Source organism: Hemibagrus wyckioides, linkage group LG19 (assembly GCF_019097595.1).
Source record: "Hemibagrus wyckioides isolate EC202008001 linkage group LG19, SWU_Hwy_1.0, whole genome shotgun sequence".
In the NCBI taxonomy this organism is placed as follows: Eukaryota; Metazoa; Chordata; class Actinopteri; order Siluriformes; family Bagridae; genus Hemibagrus; species Hemibagrus wyckioides.
The window spans coordinates 11,934,546-11,952,240 of NC_080728.1; the positions used below are offsets into that span (position 1 = coordinate 11,934,546).

Sequence of the window (17,695 nt, forward strand, 5' to 3'; positions counted from 1 at the left end):
CATGTCTGAAGTGTGTTTGTAACCGCCTGATGAATTTTACAGCAGTCTTAAATGTGTCGCCTAAGCTATTAATTTGTCTCCTGATGAGATTTTTAGCATAGCGTCCTGTTTTTCATCCCAACACAGTCTTAATAGGATCATAAATCATAAAAGTGTAACCCAATGATTTTATTATCAACACCAAGAATCCAAATGAAAATGTTTGCTCTCCCTGCTGATAAATATGCACATTTATTTGTAATTATTCTGCAGCATGGTTGTGTCCAAATGTGCTTGGTTAGAAGGTTGGTTAATTTACATTATTTATTATAACAGCAGCTTAGGCAGAAGTCAAATTCAAATCACAGGTTAAGACAAGAAAGGTTGTATCACATGGTATTGTTGCCATTTTCCACTATCTGAAAATCCTTGGTTCCAAAAAGGCTGGAGTTTCCCATCTAAATCTCATGCTTTGTTTAGTTCTTGGTTGTACAATATAAAAATCAATACATAGACAGTGGCCCCATGAAGAGGTTGTGTGCCCGATTTTGGAGCTTTTCTTAACAGGCTGCAGCATTTGTGCTTTTTCTCTAATTATTTTTCCTTCCTTTGCTGCCAGTCAGACCTTTCTGAATCTGAATTGACCTGTTTTGACCCGATTGTCACTGATTGTAACCTGACAGGTGCAAGTGGCCTCCAGCTATTGTGCTTCTTATAAAGAATCTCTCTCTCTCTCTCTCTCTCTCTCTCTCTCTGTCTCTCTCTTTCTTTCTCTCGCTCTCTCTGTCTGGCTCTGTCTCTCAACCTCTTAGCTCGTTACATGAAGATACCGGAGCGTTACACTCACATTCTCTCTATGGTCATGGTGTGTGCAAATGGCCAGGCTGTGAGAGCATCTGCGAGGACTTTGGACAGTTTTTGAAGTAGGTATCTTTGATTATATAAAAGTTTGGCTCTGTGCAAAAAACTACACACTGGAATTTGTTATTTATCATGGTTAAATGCTAGGTTCCTAATATTATGGAGGAATCTAATCTTCCAAATTCATTTGTTTGTCACAAATCATATTATCACAGACATTTCCTGTGGTTAGTTACTTCAATGACTCTTCATTAAAATAGTAATTTTTTCAAAAAAAAAAAAAAACTGCAAAATGCAGACAGAATGTGTTTTTAACACCAGCACTGAAGGCGCTGAAAGATTTCACAGCCAGTTGAAAAGTGTAAAATTTGTGTAGTGATACTTCTGACTGCCTTTCAATGTTACCAGTCAGTCTGTTAGAGCCGGAGCTTTGGAATGACCGTGAGTTTCCCGCGCCAGCCGCAAGGAAAGCATGACAGTATGGTGAGAATGCCAGCAGCTAATGGCAGCTTGTGTAGCTATGTTATCCTCTCACAACGGGATACATTTAGTGTTGTCATGGTGCAGCCAATGGAGTGAAATGAATTCTTCATGCTCCATCAACAATTTAGTTAATTAGCTCATTTGTAATTGGTCTGCTTTGTTGCTGGGATGTTAGTGAGGGCCATCAAAGGAGAAGGTGTTTGCCGTGCCGGAGATTATAGGTTATCACATTGCCACTCGGAGACAAGTGCCTCAACGTCAAAAGAAAGAAGAAGTGTTCATTTGAATATTCTAATCAGGTGTGTTAATTAACTGTGAAATAATGATCTTGCACGCGTTATGGCAGGCACAAATGTCCACGTCTGTTCACATAAACAGCATCTGAAAGTGGGGACATTGTTCATCTCTTCTTCTTTTGTAGATTGGCATAGGCATTAGACATATGAGAGTTAACACCAGAGAGTGAAGATAGAGATGAAACTATATTAAAAACTTACATTAATTTACATTTTTTAATTGATTGGTTGATTGATTGATTGTCAGACAGAGCTTAAATAAGCGCTTACAGGCTTCTATATCATATATATCTTCTAGATTCTCCCTGATATTACGCACATTGTAAATTATGATCATCAACTCCATTCACTGTTAAATGAAGCAGAGAGGCATATTTTTTAAAAACGCTCAGTGTGACATGTTGCATAGTAGGACATTGCCACAACAGTCAGCGTGTGAAGCAGCATGTGTTTCAAGTATGTAGTGTCGAAATACGCACAACGCTCCCCTGATCATTCCCTGACTCAGAATCTAGAATACAGTAAGCCTCACCTGAAACCCCATCCACAAAGCCAGTGTGATCTGAGCCATCGAGATGGCGGGTGTCACTGTGCTTTGGAGGAGCTATTGTCTGTGTCAGGAAGAGGCTTTTAATGTTTTAGGAGATGGCAGTCACTGGCACGCATCATCCCGGTACACATGCCTAAAACGGTTTACATAAAACAGGTGTCAGAATCAAGTGGTACCTTTGAAGGGGTGGCGTGCGGCTTGGGGTTGTAGCTGCTGGTGAAGAATTTGCACCGTGCGTTTAAGAAACTTGTCAAGATCAGCATTTAATAGCTGTTCAGTGTTCTTTTAAGTGTTTCTCACCTGGAGAGGTAGCCTAGAGGTGCCTGGCACCTTACATTAGCTCTGAAATTCAAATGGAATATCACTTTGTGTGTGTGTGTGTGTGTGTGTGTGTGTTTGGGTGTGTTTCCTCAAGATATGTATATTTATGCAACAGAGACTGCATTATTCTGAGAGCTTCTTGTGCTTGTGGTGTGATTCAGGGCAACTTATTTGGGGAGTATGTCAAATTAAAAGAACTGCATAATAAATTCATGCCACCCAAGTTCTGCTCTTCGAGTGCTGGCAAGTTTATTATTATATAAGCTACAGATTGCTGCCCTACTTCTCATATTGAGGTTTTTTCTTTTTCTTTTTTTTTTCCACATGCGTGCGAAGGGCAAAAGGGAAAACGGATGATGCAGTTCAGTGTGTTTTTACTGGACATTTACAGTAAATGTCCTACAAATGGCTGTTTCATCTTCAAGTGATCTGTCACCGTTTTTCTCAACCTTACCTAATATAGAATAATGTACCGAATTACCTAACATATGCGTAATGTAACATTAGCAATGTAAGACGGTTACCCAGGTTTGCCCCTCTCCAGCCCCTGTGCTGACCTGGCTGCAGGCTTGTAACAGTGCCACAGTTTTATGGTTAGTCATGATGACCTCTTAGCCAGTTACCTCACTCTTAATTTTAATACCGTTTAAAAATTTCCGTCAGTGACCCTGTACTACACTGGCTCTCATTTCTTTTGTGTCTGGCTCTGACTTCCCAAATAATTTGCAACCCGTTTACTTTGGATTGCCCCTAAACCATAATACAGTAGTCTCTCACAGGGGATTGCATTGAAAACTCTTTGGCTGCATAAAGCCGCGCCACTGCCGTAAACACCCTACCTATATTACCGCTGCTTTATCACAACATCTATCAGATCAACAGAAGAAAACGGCATTGCCATGTTCCATTAAACCATTAAAAAAATGCTATTTTTGGCAGAGCAGTGCAGCACACTGCCATGCTAGTTAGAATATATGTCTTTTGGCTCATTACACCACCTTTCTTCACAGCCTCCCTCTCTCTGTCTGTGTCAGCGTATAACAACAATGTGATAAATAATGTAAAAGCTTTTATGAAAAAAATCTCCAAAATATACTTATTTGAATGAATAATTAGGGATGATTTAATGTTTTTGTTTCTATTTGGTTTTTATTATACATACAAAAAGACTTTCAGACAAAGAATTCATGATACATTTTTGAATATCTTAAATGGTTGTTTAATACCATGATACTATAAAACTATTATATTTTTTAGACTGTGTTATTCTATCACTCCTACTTTCATAAAGTGTGCTAGGTTTTTTTTTAGGTGGCTTCCTGAGTGTTTTAGCCAAACTAGGCAACAATGCTGTGTACGTTACTTATCTGTAGACGTCCGTTTTTAAGATTCGATCGTCATTACCTCCAGCCGAGGTATTGTTAGAAGTATCATTGCAGTAATTCTGTAGGCCAGAATGCTAAACACAGTCAGTGTCAGTGTGGCTTGCTCCTGTCAGTCTTTTTCACAGAGCCCAGTGCCATCAGAGCTCTTATTCCCACTCTCAAAACAAAAATCAATATGCCTATAAAGTGACCCATAAATTACAGGCAGCTCCAGAGATGTTTGCTCAGAGCTGTCTTTGTGCAGATGGCCTCTCTCATCCTCTCCTCACCTTTCTGTTTGAACTGAGCCCACCGCCTCTGCCTCATTAAGAGGTATTGGTGACTCCGTCTAACCCCAATCTCTCTCTCTCTCTCTCTCTCTCTCTCTGTCTCTCTCTCTCTCTCTCACATACACACACATATATGCACACCCACATTTTCTCTCCATTTCTTTGTTTTTTTTCTCTTATATGCATGTATCTCTCTTATTTGCATTTGTTAACCTGTAGGTAATATTGCTAACTATTGACCTTGTGCCAAAGCCTTACTTTAAAAACACACACATGCACACACACACACGCACACACACACACACACACAAAAAGAGAGATAAATCCAGAATGCTGATGGTAAGGAGAAAGGAGTAAGTGTCTTTAGGGGAAAGCAGGCAAGGCGCTTGGCCCTTTTGAAGCAGCTGTAATTTATGACATCCGCCATACATCAAGTGCGTAAGATAGCATTATGAGCATTGAAATGAAAAGGGTATTTGCAACATTAGTTCCCCTCTTCCCTGCGAGGGACATGATTAAATGATTAATGAAATGCCCCTTTGCATGCGCATTCTGAAACAGCAATTAGGCATGGGCTGGAGGGAGCCACCAGCTTTCCCAGCCCCTATCTGTTTTAAAGCCATCTCATTTTTGATTTATAATGGAGAATATCTGGGCATTCGACCTGAAATAGTTACAAAAGCAGAAATGACCATGATGAAATGAAATGATTTAAAATGAGGCATGGCTGTAATTGAAAGGTAGTGGAGCTATTGTGCTCTCATATGCCTTCCACTTTGATTGGTGTGTTTTGGGAGGGTTATGAATACATTGTTATTTTGCATATTGCACATAAACAATGGCCTGCTCAGAATGAATAGAGGAAATGCATAGTATTTTGTGTGTGTGTGTATGTGTGTGTGTCGGTGTGATTTAAGCTCACTCTAATGCACTGGAGGCTGTACTGTAAATGATCATTGAAGGGTCTGCAAGCTAACCTATAATTACAGGAAAGAAAGTGGCAGCTTTGGCATTTCATAACCATGTCTCCTCAAAGAGCGCTTTGTGGGTTTGTCACCAATGATAATTTAGATAGAGGCTCATTACCGAACATCACAACACTTTTAAAAACCTTTTCGCCTCCGTGCGTTCGCCGGGAATAAAGGTCTATTTTAATGGCAAGCTTCTTTTGTGTCCTGCAGACAAAATCCAATCAAGGAAAACCGTCATTGACTGCTTTTGCAGTCTGCCGTTTTTTTTTTTTTCCTTTATTCTAATGAAGGGATGAGTAGATACATTTAATACGTCGGCTGAATAATGCACCCTTCGTAGGAGGCGCTTTTTAAATGTTACTCAAGTTAAATTGCATTTATTGTTTTCCATAAATGAAGAGGACAAAACCACTCTGTAATGCCTTTTGTACGCCAACATCCCTTATAAGCAGTGCTGCTCTGCATTTAGATGACAGTGCCCCTATTGTAATTTGTAAATTGTAGTTTTCACTTTTTTATGGTGAACACTCAGATATGGAGATCCTTTTTTTAGTAAAAAAAAAAAAAAAAAGAAAGAAAGAAAGAAAAAATATGCAGGGTATAAGCACATAAGGGAAAAACATTTCTAACACAAAAAAACAACAATTATAGCCTGCATTATTTTGCCAGAGTGTAATAGTGAATGTGTGTTATGGGTTTTGTTGCATAATTGACCTGTTTTCTTTTTGTTTTAGGCACCTTAACAATGAGCACGCTTTAGACGACAGGAGCACAGCACAGTGCCGGGTCCAAATGCAGGTGGTACAGCAACTAGAGATACAGGTACCTTCATCAACCTTCGCCATCACCTACACCCACATACACTAGAGGATTGAGCAAAAATACAAGAAAGCTCTTCAAGTTGAAACAACAATGAAACCATCTTTTAGCGCTTTTCCTTTGTTACTTTGTTTTTTTCCAAAACCTAAAAATAATGTGCTGTTGATTAGAGGACATTGTGAGTGAATCTTGAGAGAAACTTGTCACTGGCATTTTTTAATTGAATTAGGATTTGTGCCTATTTTCTATGCTGTTCAATTAATATGCACGCATCTCGGGCTGGTCGGTGTTAATTAAATGCACTTTGCACCTGACGGAAGCTCTAAAGTGGGCCACTATTTTCAGGAGGTGGAGCGTGACCTTATTAAGAAGTCATGCTGGCAAGATAATGAGTGCAGTGATTGAAGGACGTTATTACTCAGAGCTGCGGCCAGCTCTCCTGCCAGCAAAACACCATCTTTGCCTTCACATCCTCGTCGGCCGTAACGCACTATGGGAGTGGAAGCATGGGTCACCCCCATGACACTGAATAAGGAGAGATGTAAAACAACAGGTTTTCGTTTAATAGTAATTAATAATGTCTAAGTTAAAAGTCACGATAGATTGATTAAAGATTGAAAGTAGAGTTTTGTTTAAGTACAACAGATATTAAGAAATCCTCTTGTTTTACAGTCTGTGACTAGAGGCCTAAACCAAAGTGTTTGCCAAGTGTTGCTCTTAACCTTTAAAGGTTTTTATGCTCCGCGAATTCCTCCCTATTTATATGAATCTGGAACAAATGAATAATTCTTGTTTATATTTAAAATGACAAAAGTCCACCACCTTAATTTTTCCCCTCTGAAAGCACCACAAGACCAAAGATGCACGACCTCCCGTGCTTACACTGTGACCAATTACAGCAGTGTTGCTGTTTTCCATCGTGCTTTTTTTTGTCCTCCCCTTTTCCTGTTTCTTTTTTTTATCCCTCCGTCAGTGGTAATGAGGCGCGGATCAGAGTGAGGATACAGGCTCCGTGGCAGAGTTCAGCACGCTGTGCATGGTCGCGGGCTGGTCTCTGTCACTCGCCGTGAGCTAGATTGATGATAGCGGATGGCCAGGGCATTAACTGGAGCTCAGAGGGAGTGGGCCGAAGCAGCTAGGCATGGAGGCGGGGTTCGCCTGGCACTCTGTTTGTGGGACCCCTTCACCTCTTGGCAGCTGCTGGCTCCAGTCCAGCCTTAACTGAGTCCACAGGACTTTGCCTAGACGCTCAGGACCCTCTAATTTATGGCCCAACTAGCTTGTTACTGTCAGAGCATTGCTGACCTAAATTCTGCTATTGACAAAAAGATGAAGTGCTATTTGTTTTCCTCTGACCTCTCTGCACCACACATCTTCCCACCACTGACAAAAGGAGTGGTTCTCTTCTCGTCTTTATATTTCTTCTCTTTCTTTCTTTTTTTTTTTTTTCATTTTAACTCTCACTGTTTGTTTAAGGCCTGTGTCTGTGAGGTTTAAAAATCCAAACTGGTCATATGCAGGATTCATTATACTCAGACAAGCTCAATAACAAGATGTATGAGTATGGTAGTCTGGGGAAGATCACTCATTTCTAAAACCGCTCTATTTTCTTTTTCCCCTCCTTCCTCTCTCCACCTCTTTTTGTTAACAGCTTTCTAAAGAACGTGAGCGTCTTCAGGCAATGATGGCCCACTTGCACATGCGGCCCTCAGAGCCCAAGCCATCTCCTAAGCCGGTGAGTGCATATTGCTCTACATTCAGTAAACAGGGCGGCAGGCCAGCAGATGAGCTCTCTAAACACCACCGTTTAACGGCGCTGAGAGACGAAAAGGGAGAGGATGAGGAGCGAATGGGATTTGTAATGCCAGGTTTCACTACTCCCCATCAGACGCAAGCAGGGGTAGACTGTGACAACGGGGAGTGCATTAAATCATAGGCCCAATCTGAGCCAAAAAGGCCCAGCCATTATGGCCTGATGGCTTTAATACTGCAAACAACCTGTTGGGCAGCAGAAGCTGTTAAGCTCTGTGACCGGAGGAGCACTCGAAGGAGCCACAGGCCACTGAGGACCTTTCATTCAGAAAACAAACAGCTCTAATGGTAGATGGAGCCTGCTGGACGAGATGTGAAATGAAATTACCAGCAATCTGTAAACAATCTGAAAGATAGCAGGAAATTTAGGCCGAATACTGTCTCTAAAATATGGCTTATTTTTTTGTGGAAAAAGTTATTTCACTTATATGTCAAACAAAAACATGAAATTTAGGTGTAACTCTGCTTTATACTGGAAGTATTTGCATGTAGACATCAGAGCAAAAATAAATATTATTGTTCAAATTATTTATTCAGTGTTCAATATTTTGTTCAGAGATATATAGTGTGTTTCTACCATTTAGTACGTGCCTAATTTGAATGGCATAATTTTCCTCATCACCTCCCATCATATAAAATAGATAATCACAAGATAGAATAATTATCCTGTAGATCCGCCAGGAATCGTCTGCTCCCCTCTGCCAATTTATTATTCACTCTCCCTTTTTTAATCTTCAGAATTCCAGCAGCTTGGTTACATCTACACTAATAAAGAATTTCAGCCTGTAATCCAAGACTGCATATGAATGAATGCTATTAATGAAGTATTACATTACATAAACCACACATGAAAAGGCTGCTAATTGCATTTGATGGCGAGCAATTAATGGCTGATTTTTAAACGAGCAGTCTCAGTTTTTCCCAGGTTTTTTTTTTTTCTTTTCTTTTTTGTCTGTGTGTGTGTGTGTGTGTGTGTGTGTGTCAGTCACTGTGTCCAGGCAACTGTTTGTGCGTTTGAATATTGATACTTCCAGTGTAACTGATGTAAAAGGGAACATGTGTATCCAACATTTCTGTACAACAATGTATGTACAGCATAAAAGAGGAAGGTATTAGAAGATTTGGCACAGATGCATACATAGGACTGCGAGAGAGACAGCCCACATGTTTGATAAATATTAATAGCATGAATTTATTAGCAGGGCAAAATGAGCCCTGTTGGTTCATCACTGTACCCTTAACAGCTATCAGTAGCCCAACACAAGGTGCAGGCATGCTGTCTATTATATGACCCCATTTATGCCCTGAATGGCACTTCATTAAATGTTACCTTTTGGCCATGCCACGGATGGCTGAAAATCAAAGTTACCAAGGTTGCAAGTCCTGAATAATGAGGGTTTTTCCTCTCTCTCTCTCTCTCTCTCTCTCTCTCAGCCAACCTTGAATATATATTCAGATGAGTGGAGGTGGCGAAGTGCTTATTCCTGCCTCTCATTCACTCCTGCTCAGTTAGGCTTTAATAAATTCCATTTGGCAAATACGGGATTGTGTGCCTGCAAACATGTTACGCTTGTTGCTGTAACCAGGTGAAGAGAGAGGGGAAGAAAATCTTGTCTTAACACTATAAATATACATGCCCCGCACACACTCACTCTTAATAGGATTTATTATGAAGTGCTCTTTTTTTTGCTCAGTTTGATGGTGTATCAGAAGCCTTTGTTGGTCCCGGTGTAGAACAAGTAGCACATAATTACTGGTTGATATTGTGGTTTTTGCGGCATGCAGTGTACAGCAGTGAATGGGGGATTAAGAGGGAGGCTCTTTAGAGCGCCAACCCATTGCCGTGACCTGACCTCAGCTGAATTATATGGAGATTTCTGCATTATACACAGAAGAGTGATCTAGTGAGAAAATGATGCCAGTAGAGTCAACCATTATCAGAGTGTCACATTAGTTACAGTAAGACAAAAAAAGTAGTGGGATGTTATGGAAAGCATGAGTCACGGCAGAATTAGTATATACTACACAGAGGCTTGCCAAATGGTAGAGAAATAAAAAAACAATCCATCTGTCAGCAATAATGCATGTTCATCATTAATGTTGTATCGATGTTGTAGATGCAGCCACTTCGCTGAGGAGCACTGTTTCTCTAGTGGAGTAATTTATTTCTTCTTTATCGCTATATAGTGCTCTTGCTGTTGTCATCATCTCATTATCATTAAGTGGCGTCGTAATGATCAACTATGTAAACACCTAGGCGTAAAGCGTACAGGCAACATGACATTTCCTCCTTCTATTTATCAACACCTGCTATAAATGATTGTTGATGCCGAGCTCATTCTGCCGCTGTCATTTCCAGTTCCTCTCCACTGAAACCACTCCAGAATTCACTCTGTAACACATTTACACTTCAGGAAACGTAACGCTATCATTCGGACAGATTAAACATAAAAATTAATGCTCAGGGTGAGTTTATTCGAAGAGTGTCAATGTGGGTCCGTAATCCAGGTTTTCAAGAGAGCTAGGTTAAGGCGGCCTAACAGGTGGCAACTCACTATCAGAAAACATTCATTCTCACACACAGGCAAGAAGCTCTTGTGGGATAGAGATGGGTTTAGATAACACAAAGGATCATCATTAGATAATCTTTAACAGCGTGCTCTAATTAGAATTCTTATGATACAGTTTCATCCTGTAATTAGTGGAGATTGGCTGTTTTCTCTGCAGCTTATTAGTGTGAACACAGCTGTACAGCGGAATCTGTTCTTATTTGTCTGAGTGCTTCAAAACTGAAAAGCGCTCTCTCTCTCTCTCTCTCTCTCTCTCTCTCTCCTTATCAGTTGAATCTAGTGTCAAGCTTGACCATGTCAAAAAACCTGCCGTCGGTCTCACCCCCAAACCTCCCCCAGACCCCAACCACCCCCACCACTCCGATCACACCACTGAGCCAGATGCCCCAGGTCCCCTCCGTCCTGAGCCCCGCCAGCGTGCCGAGCATGGGCGCCATGCGCAGACGTCACTCTGACAAGTACTCCATGCCACTATCCTCAGGTAAATACAATAAGCATCTGCAGCAATACTGTACATTTATCTTCTGTTTGGGTACACACTCATTCCTCCTGGTGTGCTGTTTGCTCCAATAAGAGCCAGCATCCAGATGAAGCTCTTTATTTCATTTTTTTTTTTTCCTCCCTCTGTGCAAATGAGACAAATATCATGCTGTACAGTTCCTCAATATTTTATGAATGTTAATTACAGTCAAATAGAGAAATGATACAAAATTCATCACATTTTAGATGAGTTGTGTATTATGCTGTGTGTGTAAAAGAAAATAAATCCACTCTTTTTGATGTTTATATTTACTGGCCTCACATGGAGGGGGCCATGAAATATTCAGACACATACAAAATATCTACAAGAGCTCTAATTCCATGCGTGTGTTAATGTTTAAGATTTCTCCTGAGAGGGATTAATTAAAAATGCATTTTGTTGGACATGTAAAACGATGATTTGATGTGCACCCCCCCCTTTTCTCTTCCCCACTTTTTAATTTCAGATGAATCCTAGGTGAATTCGCTCCCTTGAGGAGTCAGTTAGCAATTTTTTTCTTAATGTTGATAGTATATTTATTTATCCTTGACTTTTATTTATTTTATTTTTTTTTTTATTGCAGAAATAGCCCCAAACTATGAGTTTTATAAGAACGCTGATGTCAGACCACCGTTCACGTATGCAACGCTCATCAGGCAGGTGAGTGGAGAAATAAATTAGCTTTTGCCTGATTAGATTAGAATTAATTGCTGCCTGAATTAACACTAGGCCAGGGTGAGAGTGGCTAAGCGAGCTAATGCTCTTTGATGGCGTCTTGTTGCAGGCTATCATGGATTCGAAAGACATGCAGTTAACACTTAATGAAATCTACAGCTGGTTTACGCGCACCTTTGCCTACTTTAGACGCAACGCTGCCACTTGGAAGGTAACGCTTTCCTCCTTTTCTTTTCTTTTCTTTTCTTTTTTCTTTTTTTTCCCTTTTCTTCGCTTTCTTTTTTTTTTCTCAGCTTTTTTTCTCCCCTCCTCCTTAGCCTGTCCACTGCATAGAGACAGAGGTCCAGAATGGGCATTTATTTACTTGACATGGATACATTAGTATTGCCCTCCCTTCTTTTTAACCTGGCTATTGAAAATGGCAAATTTCCTCTCTCGCTTTCTCTTTGCTCTAAAAAAATGACAAGTGAAAGAATAATTCGGCCTCTGATATCGTTTTCTAATTTGGTGCAATTAATAGCTGAGACTTGGCGGGGAAGTGTGCATTCTGACACGCTAATTACTACCCAGACACTCAATCATCAGCACCTTTTGTTAGATGCAGTGTATAACTCCTTCCTCTCTCTCTTCCACTCTCTCTCTCTCTCTCTCTCTCTTTCTCTTTTGCATGCTCTTTCTCAACCCCCTCCCCCCTACCCCCTCCCTGGCATATTATTGGTTAATTAGTTTGAAAGATGGCTGTTTGCCTTTCAGATGCAGTCTGTTTTTTTTTTCTTTTCGCGCCGTTGTTGGGTGGTTCTTTGTACACGCCATATCTCATGTATATACAGCGAGAAAGAGAGGTTAGGGCCTGTCCGACACTAAGTAAATGCTCCTGTCACTATGGGAGCATTCTTTATTTACCAGGACAAAGGCTCTCATTTGTATCCCTGTCCCAACAACTACAATGTCTGCCTTTTCTGTCTCAGAGAAGACAAGAAAGGGAGACAAGAGGCTTAAAAATCGTCTTGGCCTCGCTGGAGATTTTTTTTGTTTTGTTTTATTTTTTTTGGACAGGGTTGGTGTTTGTGACGATAAGATAGCTGGCAGTGTGCTCATTTATTTTATTTTATAGAATTTGCCTGCCTGAGTATAAAAAAAAAAGCTCTTTCTCAGAGCAAGTCTGCGAGCTCTCTCATCAGCATGCTAAGCATCTCCCAGCTCTAGATTTAGCAAAGTGAATTAATTTGGATTTGGGTTGCTAATGATGCTGGCATATGATTACAGCTCCACAAGGGTGTGCAATAGCTCCCTGTACATCAGCGCACAGTGCTGCGACTCTTTTACTGTATGTGGTCCTGCAAAGAAACGATCAAAGACAGCTGCTTACTGCTTGACTCTCTGATCCTAAACACAAGCTACTAGTTAGTCTTCTGTAGATGATATAAAGCACAGTTTCTCTCTATGCTCATATCCTTTACTCACACAGATAAACAGACTCACAGATTCTCCCTCCTTATCACAAAATATTTAAATCTGGCCATGGGTGGAACAAAAAAAAAAAAAAAGCCATGGATTGGCATTAGGAGTATTTGGGCCCCTCCTTTTACAATAGCGGCGCTGAGATATTTACATTTTGAGCCTGGCTGTTCCTTTGTGCTGCCTCTACAAGGCTAGTCTGTGATGGGCTTGTCATTTGATTAACTGAGAGAATTTTTAAAAAGGAATGAAAGGTGATTTAATATCTCCGCTTGGTCTCATCAGCTCAGCTTGGGGATCCAGCTCTCAGCCCGGCAGCTTATTAGTTATAACTATATAGCATGCATAATAAAACTGCTCATTTGCTCATTAATATTAAAATTATCATATTCAGAGCCATGGGCATTAAGATCAATCAAATCCTGGGATTTTCAGGTCAGATGCGAGATCTGCTTATGAGTTTTTTTTTCTGTCTCCTGTCTTATAGAATCCCTTTCTTAGAGCAAAATCACTAAAACCCATGCCTGAAATAAAACATGGGAAAAAATTGTAATATTAAAGCAAGGTTATTATTTGGCCACCATTGCCTCACGTTTTAATTAGATATGATTCTTTTATGATATAGGAGACCCCTCTTTTCAAACACCCATCTTAATTATGCATTTGGATGTGTTTTGGGGTCATTTTCATAATCCTGGTTATTTAAATATAGGTATGTTATCACAAATAGATGTCAGAAGTGCCATGTGAGGTTCATGGCTAATTCAGAGACCTTCTGGATATTAATAGTGACCATTACAGCATATACTGCACATACTGATGCCTTAGTCAAAAAGAGTGTGTATATATATATATATATATATATATATATATATATATATATATATATATATATATATATATATATTCCATGGTAGACGTAATTAAAGTTTGATATAACGACAGAGATTTTTAGATTTTTGACGTTGAGAGATGAATATTTAAATTGTAATAGATCTTAAATATGTCAAATTAATAATAATGAAAATTTTTGTTTGTTTGTTTACACATTTAAGCATATTTCTTTGTGTTGTAGAATGCAGTGCGCCACAACCTCAGTCTGCATAAGTGTTTTGTGCGGGTGGAGAATGTGAAGGGAGCCGTGTGGACGGTGGATGAGATGGAGTACCAGAAACGCAGATCTCAGAAGATAACAGGGTACAGCCCATTCTCTATCTCTCTTTTTCCTTCTATGTCTGACACAAAAACGGCAAAATCAGTGGATATGATGAGATATGCTTACCTATAAATTGAAATCCCTTGTGTTGAATTAACACTCGCGGTCCACCTGGGCTCTGTAGTGGCATGGTAATTAAACTCAAATGCACACTAGAGCTTTTTCCATGTGCGTCTTTTTTTTTATCATTGGCTTGATTTTTTTCTCAATGCCTGGAAATCATTTCTCACATTTGTAATGCGACTGCATAGTGTTAGTTATCAAAGCTTTTAAGACGATTCTAACTGTCTCTGTGTTTTGTCCTGGTCAGGAGCCCAACACTGGTGAAGAACCTGCCGCCCAGTCTGGGTTATGGAGCAGCTCTTAATGCAAGCCTGCAGGTGAGCAGCCAGCTATCAGACGTGTTACACACTCACATACTCAGAGCATGAAGTGGCAGCCTGTGACTGAGCTCAGAGAGTCACACTGTGCGTTCAGTGTCTGCCTCAGTACACGGTTTGTGTATGCTTCGCTCTGTTCTAATAATTACAGCAGGAGTATTAATTCTTCAGAGTTTGTGTGTGTGTGTGTGTGTGTGTGTGCGTGTGTGTGTAAGAGCCAGGCTGGCATAAGGAAAGCAGTGAGAGTCTAGAAGGACACCATGTGGCAAAGACAGGTAGCTTCTCTGCCAGTCTGGTTTTCTGCACCTGTGCTTCAGATTGATAGCAGCCTGTGCAAATGCAAGGGCATAAGCATTAATATTTATCCCAGCTGTCATAAATGATTTGGCTTCATAATGTTGGCGCAGTGAGGCGCTCATGGCAAAAATTTTAAATTTTAATTACTATATATAACTTTAATGTGCAGGAGGCGAAAATGTCAGGAGTTTTTTACTAGTTTCAGGTAAAGTTTCAGGCAGTTGTATAGTAATGCGGCTGCTTGATGTTTTTTTCCTCACCGCACGTTTGAGGCCTGTCTGCCTTGTTAAAGCAGTTGTTTGTGGAATTAAAAGAGACCCTCGAAGAATCTTTACGGGAGAGGTTTTTTGCATTTCTGTGATGCTCAGAAATTAAATGTGGACCAATAAACTGAATAAGGATAGTGATGTGATATTAAAGTCTAACTCAGGCATATGTGAATGTTCTGTCAGGCGGCTCTGGCAGAGACCTCTTTGCCCTTGCTGGGTAACACCGGCTTGATGAACAGCAGCGCGTCAGGTCTGATGGGTGCCAGTCCTCCAGGTTTGCAGAGTGGAAGTCCACCTAGCCTTTTACAGAGCGCCCATGACGAGCTAAATGGCTCCCTCGATCACCTCGACACCAACGGTCACAGCAGCCCCGCCTACTCCCCACACACCCACATGTGAGTTACTACAATTACATGTATTGCATTATGCAGATGCTTATGTTAAAAGCAGCTTACAGAAATGCGTAGCTATGTATTTAGAAAACATACAGACTGAATTTGGTGAACAACACAGAAAAATGAAATTTGTTTCCAATTGGCACAGTTAACCTAAGGCTAGCTAAATCAACTGTTGCTGCTGCATTATTCTGTAAGTAAAAGACACAATTATTCAGACTGAATATATTTACTCTTCATATCTTGCTTGCTCTTTTAGTCAAAAGTTGATTGACTCGAGTCAATCCAGACATTTGACATTTTTCTTGAAATAAAGTAGAATAATAAAATCAATGTGTGGAAATTTTAAAAAAGTTATATTTGTACTTGTATTAAAATTTTTAATTCTTTGCACCTATTTTTGGCCGCAATACAGATCCCACAGCCACACATGAAATTCAGGAAGGATATTCTCACACTCCTTTACCATTCTCAGCTCAAATATAGAGTTAATACTGTAAATTCACTTGGGTCAAGCCTATTAATGTTAAAACTAGTGTTCCCTCTGCTGTGAGTACACGAGACCGGGCTAAGCATTCGAGTCTGGCCCTGTGAAATGCATAAGCGGATGTTTCATTTGGTTTTGTGAACATCATACCCCAAGTTAAGTTTACTTTAAATTCTCCAATTTTACCCCACACCTATTTATAGAGACCATCCTTATTACAGATTCTGTTTTAATTACTCCAAAGTCTGCATCGTAGAGGTTTAGATGTTATATTTTATGCACGACTGTTCCTATTAATATTTAGCAGCTAACTGTATCATTAATTACTTTAAAATCTTTGCCTTTCCATCTTTTTTAATGGTGCAGAGACAAAGAGAGAGAGCGGGCTGATTAAACATTCATGTGGTGTGAGTTTGAGGAATGTGGATGTAGAGAATGTGCTTCCCACTAATCAGTGATGTCATGCATGTCACTGCAGCATGTTTACCAAGCCAAAGATAGGACACTTAACAGCGTCAGAATATTGGATTCCACCACAGGTGTGGATGATGTTACTGAGCCCAGTGTATTAGCAAACCGCTCAGTATATATATATATATATGTTTCTTTTTTCTTTCTCTTAAAAATGTATCTGAATGGGACTTAAATGCATAAATGTAGGTGTGAGTGTGTATGTGTGTGTGAGTGTGTGTGCACGCCAGGTTAAGAAGTGGGGCAGGAGCATTAAGTGGGGCAAATCTGAAAGCCAGACGGAATCCCAGTATATTCAGTCCCTCTGGTTATTTAATCTTTAATAATGGACAGTTGAGTCTCTCTCTCTTTCTCTCTCTCTCGCACTCTCTCTCTCTCTGGTCTGAGAATGGACAGTAAAGGTGGCAGTATCTCCTTCACATGACCCGTACAAAATGGAAAAATTGTGTTTTCTAAGTGGCTTTGTTCTGATGTATTTAATAATGAAGAGGCCTTTCCCCTGAGAATAAAGTTACAAACAGACTGACCATGTTACATCAGGTGTGTAATATCTTAGTGTGCTTAAAAGAGAGAGAATTAAAAAAATAAAATGGAACAAGGCCGGTTTTTGAATTAGACATTTCTTTGTAACAGTATATTATCCCAATTAAATTAAAGAAATCTGAGCATTTCTTTTATTTAAAATACCCAGATGTAGCAGTCATGTCCTGATAAACAAACAGACACATACAGACTGGATCTGGTGCCAGCTCATGGCTTGCTAATGCGAGCTTCTCATTAACCACTAAATGACTCGTCCTGATGTCTTAATACAGTGGAGACGGGGCTAATCGTTTCCTTCCCTCCTCCAAGAACACAAGTGTGCCTCTGATTTCTAATAAATGCAAATGAAAGCTGTAAGCCATGCTTCTTCACATGCAGGCTAAAGGCCTGTGTCGGGCTTAATGGCCAGTGCAGCGCTGCCCTGGCCTGGGATCATTTGTCTCCAGGTAATATCTTTAGGCCCATATCTGCAGCCCTGTTTGTTATGGCATGATAAATGTGAGCTCGGTGGCTTTAAAGAGCCAAGCGAAGAGCTGAGGTGCAGGTCAATTGGAGTTTTTATGGCCCCATTTCACATTATATCGCTATAATGCATGTTTACAGACACGCTAACAGCACACGTGTTGCTGTGTGGGTAGAAATAGTCATAGGTGTAATTAGAAATGAGC

At 40.2% G+C, this 17,695-nt stretch overlaps 1 protein-coding gene across 13 annotated transcripts in view; it reads left to right on the forward strand.

Moving 5' to 3' along the window:
* The window catches only part of foxp2 (forkhead box P2), a 91,794-nt gene that overhangs the window by 71,160 nt on the left and 2,939 nt on the right, over nucleotides 1–17,695 (forward strand). For 12 of the 13 annotated variants that reach the window (XM_058417434.1, XM_058417430.1, XM_058417429.1 and 9 more), the window contains 9 exons: nucleotides 792–902; nucleotides 5,850–5,937; nucleotides 7,586–7,669; nucleotides 10,587–10,797; nucleotides 11,420–11,496; nucleotides 11,621–11,722; nucleotides 14,045–14,166; nucleotides 14,496–14,565; nucleotides 15,315–15,526. In XM_058417434.1, the coding sequence (XP_058273417.1) occupies nucleotides 792–902; nucleotides 5,850–5,937; nucleotides 7,586–7,669; nucleotides 10,587–10,797; nucleotides 11,420–11,496; nucleotides 11,621–11,722; nucleotides 14,045–14,166; nucleotides 14,496–14,565; nucleotides 15,315–15,526 (1,077 nt within the window). The remainder of the gene's footprint in view (nucleotides 1–791; nucleotides 903–5,849; nucleotides 5,938–7,585; nucleotides 7,670–10,586; nucleotides 10,798–11,419; nucleotides 11,497–11,620; nucleotides 11,723–14,044; nucleotides 14,167–14,495; nucleotides 14,566–15,314; nucleotides 15,527–17,695) is intronic. The other variant, XM_058417436.1, reaches the window with a different exon arrangement.